Below are 16,321 nucleotides of genomic sequence, written 5' to 3'. Positions count from 1 at the left end.
AAGTATTTTGAAGAATTACAAGTGTCTGATGTCTCCTGTTAAACTCGGCTTTCCTAATAGATACTATCTTGATCATCTGTTGTCTGCTTACTGCTGCAAAAAGTCTGTAACTCTCCACCATAACTTATATATATAAGGTACAAATAAGTATTTGGAATTTTTTTCCTTTAATTTTTCCTGTATGCAAACCCTGGTCATAATCGTTTTGTCAGTCCGATCTCGTCACCCAGTTATGAATGAATTCGACTTCAGAAAACACTCTTCAAGAAGGGTTTGAAATTGATCATTCACATCACTTGCTGCAGGTTTTTGATCATGGGTTTCTTCGGTTTCTTTTAAAGAGATATAATAAAATTTTAGCTTACACCTTGTACTGAATTTTCCAAAAGGTAATTACATATATGTATGTATGTATGTGTTTTACAATCGGCTGAATAAATTCAATGTTTTAGTTATGCCAAATTGTATTATAAAGCTAATAACTAAAAATAATATCAACTCCAATATTAACTAATATATTAGGTAATAAGTATTTTCACTGAGAACATTCGGAGAACTTCGAAAAGTGAAGTCCACCAGCTTTAGCAAAAAGTAGTTCCTTATAAACAAACATTAGTAATTTTTTTTTTTTACCAAATAAAACAAAAAACAAATTCGTCCATACACTCTGCCCAGGGATTTGAACCCGGATCCTTTTGAGAACTGTCACAGACTATCATCTACTAACAGCTGCTTGAAGTCCACTTGGCGTTTTACTTATAAGTCACCGAATCTATAGCTTTAAAGCCGATTTATTATGAAAATATAGAATAAAAATATAGAATTTCACACAGCTTTAAATGACGAGGTATTCTACAACATATCCAAATATCATCCATGAAGTTTCCCTTGTAAGATAACAAAATAGGAAATTAATCTCTTGTAAGATAGGAGTTTTTACTACTTCTGCTCTGCTCTGACATTGAGCATATAGAAAAAATTCTCAAGTGCTATTTAAGACCTCTATTAGAAGTGTAAAAATTAATTAAATAGCTGAATACTTATTTAAACAAAATAAATAAAAAATTATAATAAAATGTGATGCAATTTAAATATAACCAAAATTTTAAATGTATTTGAAAAGAATTTTTGACAAAAAAATGTGGAACGCTTCACGATTTTGCGTGTCATCCTTGCGCAGGGGCCATGCTAATCTTCTCTGTATCGTTCCAATTTTAGTATATGTTCTGCCGAAGCAAGAACGAAAACTACTCGGGCAAATGTTGCATTTATTTCACACTTGTGACAAATAAACACTTGTGAATTACAAGGAACAGATGGAGGAGATACGTTTAGGGGTTGTTTTTCCCGTTGTACCTGGAGACTAATACATCTAATTAGAATCTGATTGGTTATTGGAATCTTAGCATCGTAATTACATTTCTTTTCTAGTTTGACTGTTTTTACTCTTTTGCTATAATAGGAACCACAATTGAACAAATAATTGTAGATGGAAAAGGCTAGAATTGGAGTCTTTTATGGCCATAAATTAAGTTAAACATTTTCAAATCGAGCAATCGAACAAAAATTGATATGCGATCAGTAAATAGGTTTTCCGCTTTTTGTTTTGCTAATACACTTCCTGGCCAGGACTTCCGTTGCTCAACTTAAATTTTTAAATGGATGCCGCAGATGGTGATGGATGGATGGGTCGACCGATAGAGAAGATGAGAGAGGAAAAGGGAAAGACACGAAAATATGGACAACAGCAGAGAGTCATTACTCTCAGCTGGTGTCCTGTAAACTCGCAACACTTTGATGTTTCACAAAAATTATTTCATTTTCTATACACACACACACAGGACGCGGGTTAAGAGATTTATGGCCACTACCCAGACAAAGTGTCTGCTGCGGTGAGAAGGATAAAAAAAAGTTGCAGTAGCTAAAAATTCTGACGACGACCAAGAACATTCTGTGCATTCATCTATGTGTGTGTGTGTGTGTGTGTGTGTGTGCATTGTGTCCCCTGCATCCTTGCCAAGGCAAAAACTTGAGCAACTTGGCTAAGCTCTCACATGCTGAAGTTTGCACTTCTCTCATGCTCTATGCTGGTAAGACGAAAGTTTAGTGCACTTTTACCGGAAACCGGAAGTACTCCATATTCCAATCTGCAAATAAAACCTCTCACCCACTTGCAATCGAAATGAGAAATTCATTTTTTATTTAAATTGTTCTTTTTTCGTTTTCTTTGCATTGCATTTCTTTGCCCGTACAAAGGAAAAAACATCCTGCGTGATCCTGCCTGCTGGCACTTCCGCTCTGCTAGCTAGCACCAGGAAGATGTATGCCTTCAGAAACGACAACACGATGACGCCAATGTTTCTTCCTTTCCTTTGTCCTGTTTTTTGTGTCCTTCGAGGTTAGCTCATAAGTTTGGGGCTGCTTAAATTGAATTCTTTATTTTTCAATTCATTACTTATTTAACAAAACAAAATAAAACTCATTTATTTTATTTCATCGTATTTCAACAATTATGCAACTTCATTAAATTTGCTCGTTTATCATGAGTGCATTTCGCCAAAAAGAAAAAAAATTCAATTGCAAAACGGAGCGTGTAAGCGTCGGCGGCGCCGACAACAAAAACAAATGAAAATTGTCCGTCCTTTTCAATCCGATGGTTGATGGCGTTGATTTAAACAGAAAAATACCCTGTAATAATACGATCAACAACTGCTTTACAACCTTTTATTGAGGGTTTATCAACTGCTTGCCACACTGCTTGCCATACTGCTTATATTTATACCCAAATTAGCGATCCATTTTATAGGCAGGAAAGGAAAGCAAAAATATCTCATTTGACAGAGAATTTAATTAATTCTCTTTTATAGTTAAGCAAAAATAATAATTTTGAATCAATGAGTAGCGTAAAACTTCACCAAGTTCAAAAAGGAAAAAATTGCATACAAATTTCACATTTAATTAAAAAAAATTTCTTAGTTTTTCTATACCTACAATTACTCCTAAGCGTTCAAAGGTATATTGGATTGCCAGTTCCTAGTTGGCGGCTTTATATATTAAATAAACGTAAACTTTGTTGTCTAATAGAATAAATATGTCAGATTATGTCTTTAACATATTGTTATTCAAATTTATTTACATTTTAGTTATATATTTAGGTATGTGTACGAAAAAATCGATAAACATATGTATTTGTTCAGGCTTGTTCTCGTTTCCAAATCGTTTTCAAAAGTAAATCGACAGCTATTGTATACCGGTGTTGAACTTGCTGTTCTTAATTCATTGTGAAATGTCAATTGTTTTCGTTTTCGAAGCTTAGTTCTACTTACGTCTGTTTAAACATTCGTAACACAAAACGATCAATTTCAATTCGATTGCTGTCACATCTTATTTCCACTTAACTTTATGATTAAGAATTATTTTAGAATTTGTTGATAGGTAAGGCAAATATTGTTTTTATCATATTGAAGGGAAATTAAAAGAATATTAATTAAGTATAATATTTATTTTTCATTCCACTGACCAAAAGGCAAATGATTTTAAATCAAGTAATTTAGCTCGGAAAGCTAGAAGAAATCTTAAATACGATTTGAAAAAAGTCATTCGAAATAAAAAACGACCTTAAGCTTTATATATTTTTTATCGGTTTTTTTTTTATATTATTTTTATAGGAAAAGGGGATTTCGTTTAAGCATGAATGAATTAGAGAGTGACCGTTAAGTTTGCATTAAAACCTCAATAACTAAAATTTTTCTATTATCGTAGAGAATAGCACACTGGTATAAATTAAGTCTTTTACAAAGATAATTTTAAAAATCTAAAATATTTTTAAATAACTCTAATATTGAGATTCGCAAGAAATCAGAGTTTCAATTGGCCTAAAAGCCATAATCGAAAAAGTTAAACTTTTGTGGTATTGAATTACTTTTAGATGAACTGACCTACAATTTGTTTTCGATGGTGTACATTGAAGTAAGCGAAGTGTCGATCGTCTAAATTGTGAGACATATTATTCAAATAAAAGGAAAAGAAACATAACTATACATGTTGGGATAATAAAATTGGCTAACTAATACTTAATATATCCGTAGATCTGTCCGTAGATCTCTATAACTCAAAACTATTATCGTACTTTTTAAGCTATTGTAATGAAAATAGTATTTGAGTCAAAATCGTGACAATCCAACAACTATAACATATAGAAAATATGATTCTTTGAAGACATAGTTGTATAAAAGAGACATTATAAACTATTCCTAATGGAATACCCGCTGTATAATAATACTCCACCAAGGTGACAGCAAGCCAAAGGCACGATCGGAGTTACTCGTCATCAGACGTCGAATTAACGGCTAAAGATTTCAAAAACGTATAAATATTGGCATAGCTAAAGTAAATTTCATATAACATTTGTGTGGAAGAAACCTTTTTCAGCTGGTTTTATCTGGATTTCAAAGAATGTTATATTAGGCTGTTATATAAAACAGTGAAAACTGCATTAATTTTCTTTAAATGCCTCTAATATGCAAAAACAAATCATTTTAATTTTATTTATAATATAGTTTAAGTATTTTATCTTTATACTCGTAATCATATAATTGACTGATGGACTATTAAAATTATATATAGAATCATAAAAAAACTTAAAACATTAAATAAAAAACGAAATATGATAAAAATCCGTAAAAAAATGGATTAATTTAAAAATAAAGAAAAAATTTAATCATAATTATTGATGACCTTAGCCAAAACTAATCGCCAATATGTTGTTGGATGTTTTTTGTTCAACTTTTTTTTATTCTTTGTCATAAATTAAGCATTTAATTTGTAAAAATAAATCTATGTTATCATATTTGATGAACCATAGAAAGTAGATAATATAGAACATGGATATATCCATGGCGAAACACCCACGATCGGATCCAGTCATAACTGGTCCAGAGGGTGTGAGTGAATGAATGAATGAATGGATGAATGAGTGTATTCCATACATTCATCGTGTAGAGGCTGTGCAGCAAGTGCAAGTGCGTTTATGGTTTGATGATTTACAGTCACAGTCATAAATACTCGCACGGCCAGTGTGCACATTATATGCGCGATTTATGCTGCGCCGACCATAACTCATGCAACACACAGCACAGCACATGTAAAATTTATGCAATTATTAATTTAACACGCCCAGAAAACCTGCCGCCTTCCCCATCCCCATCCCCGACTCTCCAATGAACCCCGTTTTTTTTGCCAAAGTTTAACCTAGCCAACAAAAAAAAAGACAAAAGAACTAACAGAAAAATAACCGATTCTAGAGATCTAATCTGACCGAGGCTAAGCGTTTTACAGCTCCCTGACAATCGTGGCATTTCCAGCAATTTGTTTCTGGGTGCCACCCTTCGTTCCCATCTCCATCAGCATCAGCATCTCCACCCATTTCCATCACCTCCCACACTCACACCCACACCCACACCCACACCCACACCCACACACATGCCCATAATTTACAGGACGAGCAAAAACACTCACGAAAATAATAAATGTCCAATATGTTAGCCTCGACTGGGCAAAAAGCATATAACAAAACGAGGAAAAAAAAGAAAGCAACACCAAACACAGCATAAAATCGACAACAGACAGCAGGAAAAATAAAAACCCTTGTTCCATACGGAATGTGTGAACCAGCAGTAGTAGTCCTCCTGGTAGTAGTATCAGTAGCTGGGGTATGGCCACCTGCTAGGCTCGAATGCAGTTTCCGTTCGGTTCAGTTCAGAGTTCCATTCCCCATGAACATGGGCGGCCAACATGTCGCTCCATTAATTTGCCATAAAGCAGAAGTGGACTAAAATTTGTTTTCAAAAAATTACTAGAAAGACCAAATATAGAGATGGGAGGGGAAGTAAAATGGGTGTCAACAGAGTGGGAGTGGGGGGAGAAGCACCAACAACAATGCTTCTACTAATTTATGACAACAAACATTTTTTGATGTTATGTTAAATGTCCCACAGTGACACAACCGAAAATTGACATCATTTTTACATGAGAATGTCGAAAGAGTATGTCTTCAGTTGGTCAAGGAAGAAATGACAAGATAATTCATAACAAGAAATATTAATAACTTAGAGAATCTAACAATACGTATTTACAGTGCTTATGCATTTATATAATACTTCTATTCACTCAAGCCCTTATAATAATGGCAATCTAATTTGGCAATTGTCGCACCCAGAAACTTTTATAGAATCTTCTCAACATATTATTCTGGCTTTGAATATTAAGCTGAATAAAGATGAGTTCTTTTACCTTCGACCAAAAATATATATTAATTTTTAGAATTGCCGATCAGTCTTCCTAATACATACATACTGCATACATACATATATTTGGTATTCAAATTTAACTGCTTGCATGTATTTTAGTGCGTTTTAAAGCAGTGCGCACTATTCACTGATTTGTTGCTTGTTGCTCACCCACTTTTTCGATCGCCTGTCTTGTTTAGTTGGCTTACTGGTTCCCTGATCAATCACACTATTGATAGAGCTCAGCTTTACATCTTCTCATTAATTTCATGCTTTCAATTTAATCATTATAAAGTAAAGAAATCTATTAAACAAAGACAAAGTCGTTTAATGTATGCTTTTATTCAATCAAATGACCAAATTTTGGGAAAGTAAAGTTTGTTAAAATGACATCGTTTATAGTTTATAAATTTTTATAAGTTACAGTTCAAAATAATAAGGTAAGGTATTAAAATTTTCAATAAGGTAGTTACTTTGTTTGCATCTTGAGAAACAGTGAACAAAAGAGACAACGAGTCTTAGAGTGAGCAATTGAGTGATTAAAATGGGAACAAGTTTAGTGAACATGTTCGCTCATCACTAAAGAAAGTTGTTAATTTTTGTTATTCTTTCATTTTATTCTTTTAAATTTAGAACAATAAACGTACATACTTGGCTTAACTGTTCAGAAAATATGGATTTTTATTATCGTATGGTAATATATATAACCTATATACAACGTTTTGTCGTAGATTTTAACAAATTTTGTCATTTTCCTATTTTTGTATTTAAGTACATACGTACAATGTACATATATGGCAAATAATAATGGTCTAAACAACATTAAAAAAATAGTAATAAAAAGTTTTGGAAGTAAATTGAAACTTGAATCAAAGTTTAAACCAGTGTTTGCATTTGCTGCTACATAGCAGCAATTTCAATAAAAATATTGCTCTGCTCCCGCTACTGCTGTGATTTCGAACGGCTACGTAGCATAGCAGAGAGCACAAACGGAAAACGATTGCTCTTCTGCTCTGCTCCGTAGCATACATTGTCGGAGCACAGAGCAATAGCAAGAGCAAAAAATTTTCGATACGCTATTTGTAGTTGTAGCAATAGCACAAGCATTAAAAGCGAGATGAGAGCGGAGCAAACAAAATAAATTTTTGTGCTACTGCTACGGAGCATTTCCTTTTCTGTTGCTCTCGTAACAATTTCGTAGTCGCTCTCGTAGCAACTTCGTAGTCGCTCTCATAGTAGATCTGTACTAGAGGTGGGCATGGGCCGAAATGTTACATCCAACCCAACTCAGCCCATGGGCTTAAAATTTCATCCGCACCCGAAAGCTAAAAAAAATTTGGACATTCAGAGGAAACTGTAATTCCACAAACTAGGAGCACAACAGTGGCATCACTCCAGAGTTGATCCTTGGACTTTCACCTTGCGAAACACATTGATGCTTATCGCCAAGCAACTGTGAATGTAAGCGCCAAATCCAAGAACCATAAGCATTGGCTGACTCATGTTACCCAGCGATCGTGGCCACTGCTAATATTGCAGATGCATCCGCTATACCCTCTTGTCCATGTTAACTTGCATGTTGGATTTATCCCTGTTGTGCTCCTAGTTTGTGGAATTACAGTTTCCTCTGAATGTCCATTTTTTTTTAGCTTTCGGGTGCGGATGAAATTTTAAGCCCATGGGCTGAGTTGGGTTGGATGTAACATTTCGGCCCATGCCCACCTCTAGTACAGATCTACTATGAGAGCGACTACGAAGTTGCTACGAGAGCGACTACGAAATTGCTACGAGAGCAACAGAAAAGGAAATGCTCCGTAGCAGTAGCACAAAAATTTATTTTGTTTGCTCCGCTCTCATCTCGCTTTTAATGCTTGTGCTATTGCTACAACTACAAATAGCGTATCGAATTTTTTTTGCTCTTGCTATTGCTCTGTGCTCCGACAATGTATGCTACGGAGCAGAGCAGAAGAGCAATCGTTTTCCGTTTGTGCTCTCTGCTATGCTACGTAGCCGTTCGAAATCAGAGCAGTAGCGGGAGCAAAAAAAAAAACTCCGACGTAGCATAGCATTTTCAATCCCTGGTTTAAACTACAAATTTGAAATTTTGAGTTATAGATATCCCAAAACTTCCGTTTTACCTTAATGAATAAATTGCCAATTGTTATATGTATGTATTACTCTTTTTTGGTAAAGCATATTACTAAATAGCACTTCAAAAACATGTAATTTTTTCTCAAAATATAGAAAATGTTTTAGAAAGGCAGATTTAAAAAATGAATTAATTTTTGTTTATTTTAATATTCTTTTTTAATCTTAAGGTTAAGACTTGTTTTGCGTCACAGTCATTTGTTAACCATAATTGGCTGACGTAGAGTTTCTGCAAACTTCAAAATCCCAACTCATTTTTCTTTTGTTTCCTAATTATTTTTAAAAGCTTAATCAAATAATTATAATCACTACCAAACATTTGGAGGTAGATATTGCACACTAGTTTTGCACCTTTATCAGCTTATAAAAATCAAGGTTGAAGTCAAATAATCTGCAACGTAAACAATAACAAATGAAAATAAACAAACCAACCAAATAAACCGATTTATTCTATTATAATATTGGGAATCGGGAAATCAGATCGTACTCTTTACAACAGCTGTTCTCAAGTGCAGCGATAAGACTTGACCGAACTATTAATAAAAACAAAAAGGGGGGTGTGTGAATAAAAAGTGATTTGCTAGACACCTATAAAAGTGTTGGTGTGGCCCAGTCTAATCTCAATTCTCCTACACACACACACACACACACACTTTGTTGATAATGCCGCATGTGACTGGGCATAGGCATTGAGAGAAATCGTTTTTGAAATTCAAATTCAGTCCCCCATTGGCATTCAAAGCTTAAGGTTTAACTTTGCATCAATTAAATTCAAAATGGCCAAGGATAATTTAACAGCAGTGCTACACGGTATTGAGGATCTGCGTTTGGAGCAACGTCCCATACCGGAAATTGGCGACGATGGTAAGCAGACACTCGAAAACATTTAGCCCCTCCTTTCAACTATTCTCTATGTGTCCTCTGCAGAGGTCCTTCTTGCCATGGATAGTGTTGGCATTTGCGGTTCTGATGTTCACTATCTGCAACACGGACGCATTGGTCCTTTCGTTTTAACCAAACCCATGATCATTGGCCACGAAGCTGCTGGCGTGGTGGCTAAAATCGGCAAGAAGGTCACAAATGTGAAAGTGGGCGATCGTGTGGCCATCGAACCCGGTGTACCCTGTCGTTATTGTGATCACTGCAAGCAGGGCAGATATCATCTTTGCCCCGACATCGTATTCTGTGCCACTCCCCCCTACGATGGCAATCTCACGCGCTATTACAAACATGCTGCCGATTTTTGCTTCAAACTGCCCGATCATGTTAGCATGGAGGAGGGAGCGTTGTTGGAACCACTCTCGGTGGGTGTGCACGCCTGTCGTCGTGGCGGTGTGGGCTTGGGATCAAAGGTTGCCATTCTGGGAGCCGGACCTATTGGATTGGTGACGTTGTTGGTGAGTGAAAATAGATTACAATTATTAAAGGCAAACGAGACCCAATTTTTGACAAAGTGATAAGAAACTCTAATCACAAGGGGCCCCTACTGAATGAACCGAATCTATGAGTTTCTCAATTATTTTATGTCCTTCAAAACCTGCTGTTGATCTTAAAGATATTTACTTTACTCTTATTTGTCTTTCAGACTGCCCAATCGATGGGAGCTTCCGAGATATTGATTACAGATCTGGTACAAAGTCGTTTAGATGTGGCCAAAGAGCTTGGCGCCACACATACTTTGCTCTTGACCAAGGAACAAAGTGCCGAGGATACGGTTAAATTAGTGACACAAAAAATGAGTGCTCAACCGGATGTGACCATCGATTGCTGTGGAGCAGAGAGCAGTGTTCGATTGGCCATTTTGGTAAGAGAAAAGTCTAAAACAATGTTGTTCTTGTTAACAATAACTTTCTTCTTTCTTTAGGCCACACGTTCGGGTGGTGTAGTTGTTGTAGTTGGAATGGGAGCACCGGAAGTTAAGTTGCCATTGATCAATGCGCTGGCCCGTGAAGTGGATATACGTGGCATATTCCGTTACTGCAATGAGTGAGTTTCAAACTGATTGGAATTGTATTTTAGTTGGACTTAACTGACATTGAATATTGTTCTCTTGTAGTTACTCTGCTGCTTTAGCTCTGGTGTCTTCGGGCAAAGTGAATGTCAAGCGGTTGGTCACCCATCATTTTGATATCAAAGAGACGGCCAAAGCCTTTGAAACATCTCGACATGGCCTTGGCGGAGCCATAAAGGTCATGATCCATGTTACACCGCGTAACACCAACAATCCTGTCAAATTTTAATCGTATTTAATGTAGTTTCTGTAGGACTAAAACTTGTATGTTTATTTGTGTAGTAATCATTGTAGTATCATTCAATCACTTAATTCAGGTTGAGATAATAAATCTTTATTCTCGACCATGTACAAAAATTGAATAATTTTGCTCATTGTAAAAGTTTTTTCCTTTTTTTTTTTGGTTTTCCTCATTTAATTTAACCAAAATTTTGTGCGATTCTTGCAACATTTTACACTCAATTTGCACTTAAGAGACGAGATAATAATAATGTCTGGTATTTTATTTGGTCGTTATACTGCGTATCGCAGATCATTGGGGTTTTTGTATGTCTCATATCGTCCTGGTTCGATATCGCTAGCCTCAAGCATACAGCATCAGCGTCGTGAAAAGCATCAGGATACAAGTGCTGATGATGGTAAAGGTGACGGCCGAGGAGGTGCAACCGTTGACGATAAGACCAAGGTTCGTGCGACGCGTTTGCGGCAAGTGAAACCCATCGAAGTACGTCAGAATATCAGTAAGAAAAATAACCCCAATGTCGAGAAACCCACCGTAATAAGTGGTCCAGAGACCAGTGGTCTGAAAACCTCATTCATTGAGTGTGATAAGACATCGCCATCGAAGGTTAATCCCATCCCGGAAATACCAATGGAGCGTAAGCATGAGTCACCATTTGAGTTTCTACCAGAATTACCATTGCCAGGTCAAATGAATCCAGTCGAGATTCAACCCAAAGATCCTCTTAAAGTCACTTGTCAGGCGGCGGACTCTTCGAATGAAATGGAATCGTCTGAAGCTCGAAAGGACCAACAACTTATACCAGAGTTGGGACAGAGCTATCATATAATTCAAGCGGAACTATTAAACGAGGAAAATGATCCGCATACAATGAAGCTACTTTCTGAGTATACGAATTTTCCCAATCCTGCTCTTAACTTTGATTTTAGAATTTCCAGCTTTGAGATGTTGCAAAAGCAAATCGAGGCTGATACCAAATTCAGAGCTGATTTAAAAGCAATGAGGGCTAAATCTGAGAATAAATCAGATGCTCAGCCTGCTTCTAATACAGAGATAAGAGATGCAAACTTTGAGGTCCTGAAAAGCCAAATCGAGGCTGAAAATAAATTCAGACTTGGCGAATACACTCCATCTACTCCTGCTACCATTAAGGCTGATCAAGAGACTATTGACGTCACAGCTACCACAGTATTTTCTCAAGCCAAAGAACAGAACGAAAACTCTGAAGATGTTTTGGGTTCCATAACTAAAAACGAAGAGAAATTTGAAAGCTTTAGCCCTAGTCCAAATAAAATGTCTACGAAAATTGAAATTAAAACCCAACCCATCTGCGAAGCAGTATGTGAACTACAAAATGCTGTCTCAAAAATTGCTACCATTAAGTCTGATCAAGAGACTATTGACGTCCAAGCTACCACAGTATTTTCCCAAGTCAAAGAGCAGAGCGAAAAATCTGAAGATGTTTTGGGTTTCATAACTAAAAATGAAGAAAAACATGAAAGCATTAGCCCTAGTCCAAATAAAATTTTTAAGAAAATTGAGATTAAAACCCAACCCATCTGCGAGGCGGTATGTGAACTACAAAATGCTGTCTCAAAAATTGCCGAGAATGCAACAAAAACTTCCAATAAAAAGGAAAATGTTGAAGTTGACGAAACTAGTTCAGAAAAAAAATCAACAAGCAGAGTGGAATCAGATATTCAAAAACTGTATTCAAAGATGCAGAACGAATCTGGTTTTGAAAATATATCAACAAGTGCAGATATAACAAGCAATGTGGAATCAGAGGTAAAATCTGATGTTAAAAAACTCTATTCAAAAATGCAGAACGAATCTAGTTCTGAAAATGGCAAAGAAGAATCGGGAACAAGTTCTGATGTTAAAAAACTCTATTCGAAAATGCAGAACGAATCTAGTTCTGAAAATAGCAAAGTAGAATCGGGAATAAGTTCTGATGTTCAAAAACTTTATTCAAAGTTGTGGAACGAATATAGTACTAAAAAAAGCAAAGTGGAATCGGGGATAAATTCTGAAGTTAACAAACTCTATTCCAAAATGCAGAGCCCCGAACTAACAGATAGTATTACTGAAGTAACCAAGACAGCAAAAATTAACGAATCTGCATCTCCAAATGCAATTCAAGTACTTTATGCTAAGATAGAGACTCCTGAATCTTTACAATATACAACTCAGTCAAAAATAAGAAACGATTCAAAACCAATTGTGGCTAACCAATTCAAAACCAAACCTCCTCTTGAAAATATTTCTTCCCAAAAGACCAACAAATCAATGGCATCCTCTACTGGAACCAATGAACAGAATGATAAAGCCACTGCTGATATTGTGGCAATGTTTGATCAATTTTACGATGATAAAAGCAAGATGAATACAGAAGAGCCAAGTATTAAGTCAACTGACCAATCAAAATCTACCAAAGACTTGCTTAAGGCAACATCAGAGAAGGCTCAAAGCGAAATTAAAAGTTCTTTAGAAAAGCCAGAAGTGAATACTAAGAGCCAAGACAATGTTGATAGCGAGGAAACCACGCAAAATTTCAATCTTGAAACAGTATCCACAAATTTTGTTAAAATGCGCAATGAGGCGAGAAACAAGAACAAGAAGGAAGCCTCAGAGGAGGCAGAAGACGAATCCTCTGATACACTTTATATACCAGAGGAAGCTCTATACACAGAAGGTAAGTCTGCGATTAAGAATTCATAAACATAAGCAACTTTTCTTCCCCTCCATAGAGGAAATCAAAGCTAGAAAGAATCGTAAAGCCACAAAACAAGGAAAGTCAAAGAAATCCACCCCTCAACTCGATGATGGTGAACTGGGAGTTAAGTTGGTTTCACAAAATCCAGAAGACAGTGCACCAATAAAAGCAGAGAAATCCGGTTTCGTTCAATACTTTTTCGACAAGATCTTCAGTGTTGGCAAAAAGAAGGGCAATACTGGTAGACGTACCATGGCCACTTTTAGTGGTTCGCACTTAAATAATACTAAAAAAGCCAAGAGCGAATTGAAAACGAAAAACTTGAAACAAGAACCCATTATGGGTGATGTATATATTTCGCCAGCCTTGGACGAACAAGGACTTGGGGCCAAAAACATTCGTAAGGCGCGTGAAATAGCTGAGCAAAAGAACGACATCCAAAGGAAAATCTCTAGCCACGAAGTAAAGGACGATAGCTTTACATCCCTCGAAGTAAACGAGCAAATTGCAAGTGATACAACGAAAAGTATCCGGGAGAATATAGAACATAGCCAAATAATATGTGGATCGCTAAAAGATAAGCCAAAGAAGATCCGTGAAATGGCAAAATCAAATGGGGATGGTGGAAAACCAAGTTTCACCAGCGCTTGGCAGCGTTTAACCCGTATGGTTTGGGTATGTATCGGAACTGCTTTGAAATTAGGTCCCCACAACTGATAGACAGAGAATGAGTAAGGTAGAGAGAGAACGAGAAGAGGAGGAAGAGGAGGCGGTAAACGCATTATACGTATTTGTTTATTTTTACTACTCTTGAATGATTAGTCAAGGTCATATCGAGGTTATTAGATTTCTGCCTGTGTGCGTATTGATTAGCCCCCTCTCTCTCTCTGAACCCAAAAATAAAGAATTTGCTTTTGGTGGCGTCAATTAAAAAATACATTATTTTTACCACCCCGTGAAGCCTGATAAGGTTCTCAGTGGAAACTTTAACTTTGATAGCACATTGACTACGGCAAATGTGATTAGTGAGAAGCAACTTTAGGTTATTTGTAGGTCATGACCATATCTCTCTAATAGATTTCGGGGACAGTTTTACATATTTCCAGATGCGGCGACGGCAGCGGCCCCTCCAACGAAATCCAAATAGACGAACTCAATGCATTAAGGCAAACTGTACAAATTGGCGCTATCACTTGTGGAAGGGTCAAACTGAATCACTGATAACGACCGATGATGATGATTATGATGATGAGAAGATCTCAGAGCACTGATATTGGCAAAATCAAGAGCAAATATTTGAAAAATTTTCTGTGTATTTTTTGAGATTAAAAGAATTAATATTAGCACTTAAAAAAAAGAATAAATATATACATAAGTAAATTAATATGCCTATGTAAATCAATACATAGATACAATTTTACGTCTTCTAAATGGAAATCCCGCCACAGCAATGATGTGTTTTGATCCATTAGTTAGACCATATGACCAAATAATTAGCTTGCAAATCTAGACTTTAGAATTTACATAAGAATATAAAAAATTGCAATAAGTCATCTCGCCGTCTTAGGTATAACGTGCAGAAGGTGAAAGCACTGTTTTAAAATTATAAGGTCCAAATGTATGAATACTGAATACAGTACTTCAGATTCGAACAAAAATTGCATACAAAGTTCAAATTTATAATTATATATATCAAATATATAATTATAATTTACAAATTAGATTCTGAGTCCAATTTTAAAATTTCTAGTATACTGTTGTTCTTAGTTTTACTAGAAAACCTTTAAGGGTTTAATGGTATATTGCCAATATATTGCAATTTTAAAAAAATGTCTCGTTCAAATTAATGCACAATAAAAAATAATCGTCTTAAGCTTAGTTCTCAAAATTTAGAATACTTATAATAACTAACTCAAAGTAATAAATAGAAAAGTGCAGTTGAATCAAGTTTTTAAAAATAGCTAAAATTGAAATTAAGAGACGAAATTCTTTAAGGCTTTGCTATGCTGTCTCGCTCCCTCGTACAAGCACACAAGCACTCTAGCGCCACCAGCAGCTAACGGTCAACTTCACCCTAATGGCCCTGCTATTTATAGTCCGATTTTAATAAAATTCGGTGTTTTAAAGTTTAAAATTAGGAAAGTAAATAGTTTTATTCGTAATTCGTGGGGGACGGGTCAAAAAGTTTAAACTAAACTTGATCTTGTACATCCTACACGAACCTACATACATACCAAATTTGATGTGTCTAGCTCCTATAATCTCGGATATCAAGATCTTCACACTGACATGCCTCGATCGAATCGGCCGTTGATCAAGAATGGGATCCTTCTGCCAGTTACATAAATTTTGGCGACTTTAATGTACCATTTCACCCAATGGATACGTGGTACAAAAATGAAATAATCTTGTGTTTACTATTCAGCATTTCCGGGAACAAGAATTTCTATTTATATATAGGAATAGGAATATACATAATAGTAATTTGAATTTATTGGTCAAGACTCACTGTCACATTAAAGCAAACACAACTTCGTGATCGTCAAAGTTTCGGAAAATTTAGCATTGTAAGCCTCAAAGTCGTGCATTTTCCACTTATGTCTTTGCGGCCTTAACAGAAAAAACGAACTGAACCCTCGTGCTGATGGAGCTTTGTGATGATAAATATCTCACTCTGGCGTGACATTACCTAGGTTAGATTAGGGTTCCTTCATTACCCTGTAAGCACTTGTACTATCTCGGTTAATCGAAATCAATATCTTTTCTATGTAGTTCGTATAAATTTACTAGATCTAGTTAGCCTTGACAACACATGAAATTATCAAGTATCCAAAATATTCTCATTGTCAAATAGTATTCTCATTTGTAGGCAACGAACAGGCAAAAAGACATGAATTCAGTCTGCCTTTAGTTTTATT

General features: G+C 35.8%; 2 protein-coding genes and 1 non-coding gene across 4 annotated transcripts; 2 read left to right on the top strand and 1 right to left on the bottom strand.

The window, feature by feature from the left end:
* Positions 1–1,135: 1,135 nt before the first annotated feature.
* Positions 1,136–1,242, bottom strand: LOC6647447. The gene has a single exon (XR_049903.1). It is a non-coding gene; the product is annotated as a U6 spliceosomal RNA (small nuclear RNA).
* Positions 1,243–9,152: 7,910 nt separating this feature from the next.
* Positions 9,153–10,828, top strand: LOC6647225 (sorbitol dehydrogenase). The gene is made up of 5 exons (XM_002070774.4): positions 9,153–9,299; positions 9,363–9,832; positions 10,021–10,239; positions 10,300–10,421; positions 10,492–10,828. The coding sequence occupies exons 1-5, from the start codon at positions 9,212–9,214 to the stop codon at positions 10,673–10,675; spliced, it is 1,083 nt and encodes a 360-aa protein (XP_002070810.1). The 5' UTR covers positions 9,153–9,211; the 3' UTR covers positions 10,676–10,828.
* On the top strand, positions 10,759–14,783 carry LOC6647226 (myosin type-2 heavy chain 1). Of its 2 annotated transcripts, XM_047013159.1 has the most exons (4): positions 10,759–12,508; positions 12,587–13,382; positions 13,438–14,078; positions 14,494–14,783. In XM_047013159.1, the coding sequence occupies exons 1-4, from the start codon at positions 10,937–10,939 to the stop codon at positions 14,548–14,550; spliced, it is 3,066 nt and encodes a 1,021-aa protein (XP_046869115.1). In that variant the 5' UTR covers positions 10,759–10,936; the 3' UTR covers positions 14,551–14,783. The 2 variants fall into 2 exon arrangements, with proteins under 2 accessions (XP_046869115.1, XP_023034437.1); XM_023178669.2 differs by having other exon boundaries at positions 10,759–13,382.
* Positions 14,784–16,321: the final 1,538 nt, after the last annotated feature.

The sequence above is a fragment of the Drosophila willistoni genome, chromosome 3R (assembly GCF_018902025.1).
Source record: "Drosophila willistoni isolate 14030-0811.24 chromosome 3R, UCI_dwil_1.1, whole genome shotgun sequence".
Taxonomy (NCBI): domain Eukaryota; kingdom Metazoa; phylum Arthropoda; class Insecta; order Diptera; family Drosophilidae; genus Drosophila; species Drosophila willistoni.
The sequence above is the reverse complement of the archived record's forward strand: the minus strand, read 5'-3'. Positions and strand labels throughout refer to the sequence as shown.

Bases quoted from the DNA above. Each gene is read 5' to 3' on its own strand.
- LOC6647225 (XM_002070774.4), top strand. From the start codon at position 9,212: ATGGCCAAGGATAATTTAACAGCAGTGCTACACGGTATTGAGGATCTG. The intron at 9,300-9,362 runs GTAAGCAGACAC...TGTCCTCTGCAG, and splicing joins ACCGGAAATTGGCGACGATG to AGGTCCTTCTTGCCATGGAT. The intron at 9,833-10,020 runs GTGAGTGAAAAT...TTTGTCTTTCAG, and splicing joins TTGGATTGGTGACGTTGTTG to ACTGCCCAATCGATGGGAGC.
- LOC6647226 (XM_023178669.2), top strand. From the start codon at position 10,937: ATGTCTGGTATTTTATTTGGTCGTTATACTGCGTATCGCAGATCATTG. The intron at 13,383-13,437 runs GTAAGTCTGCGA...TCCCCTCCATAG, and splicing joins GGAAGCTCTATACACAGAAG to AGGAAATCAAAGCTAGAAAG. The intron at 14,079-14,493 runs GTATGTATCGGA...TTTCGGGGACAG, and splicing joins GTTTAACCCGTATGGTTTGG to TTTTACATATTTCCAGATGC.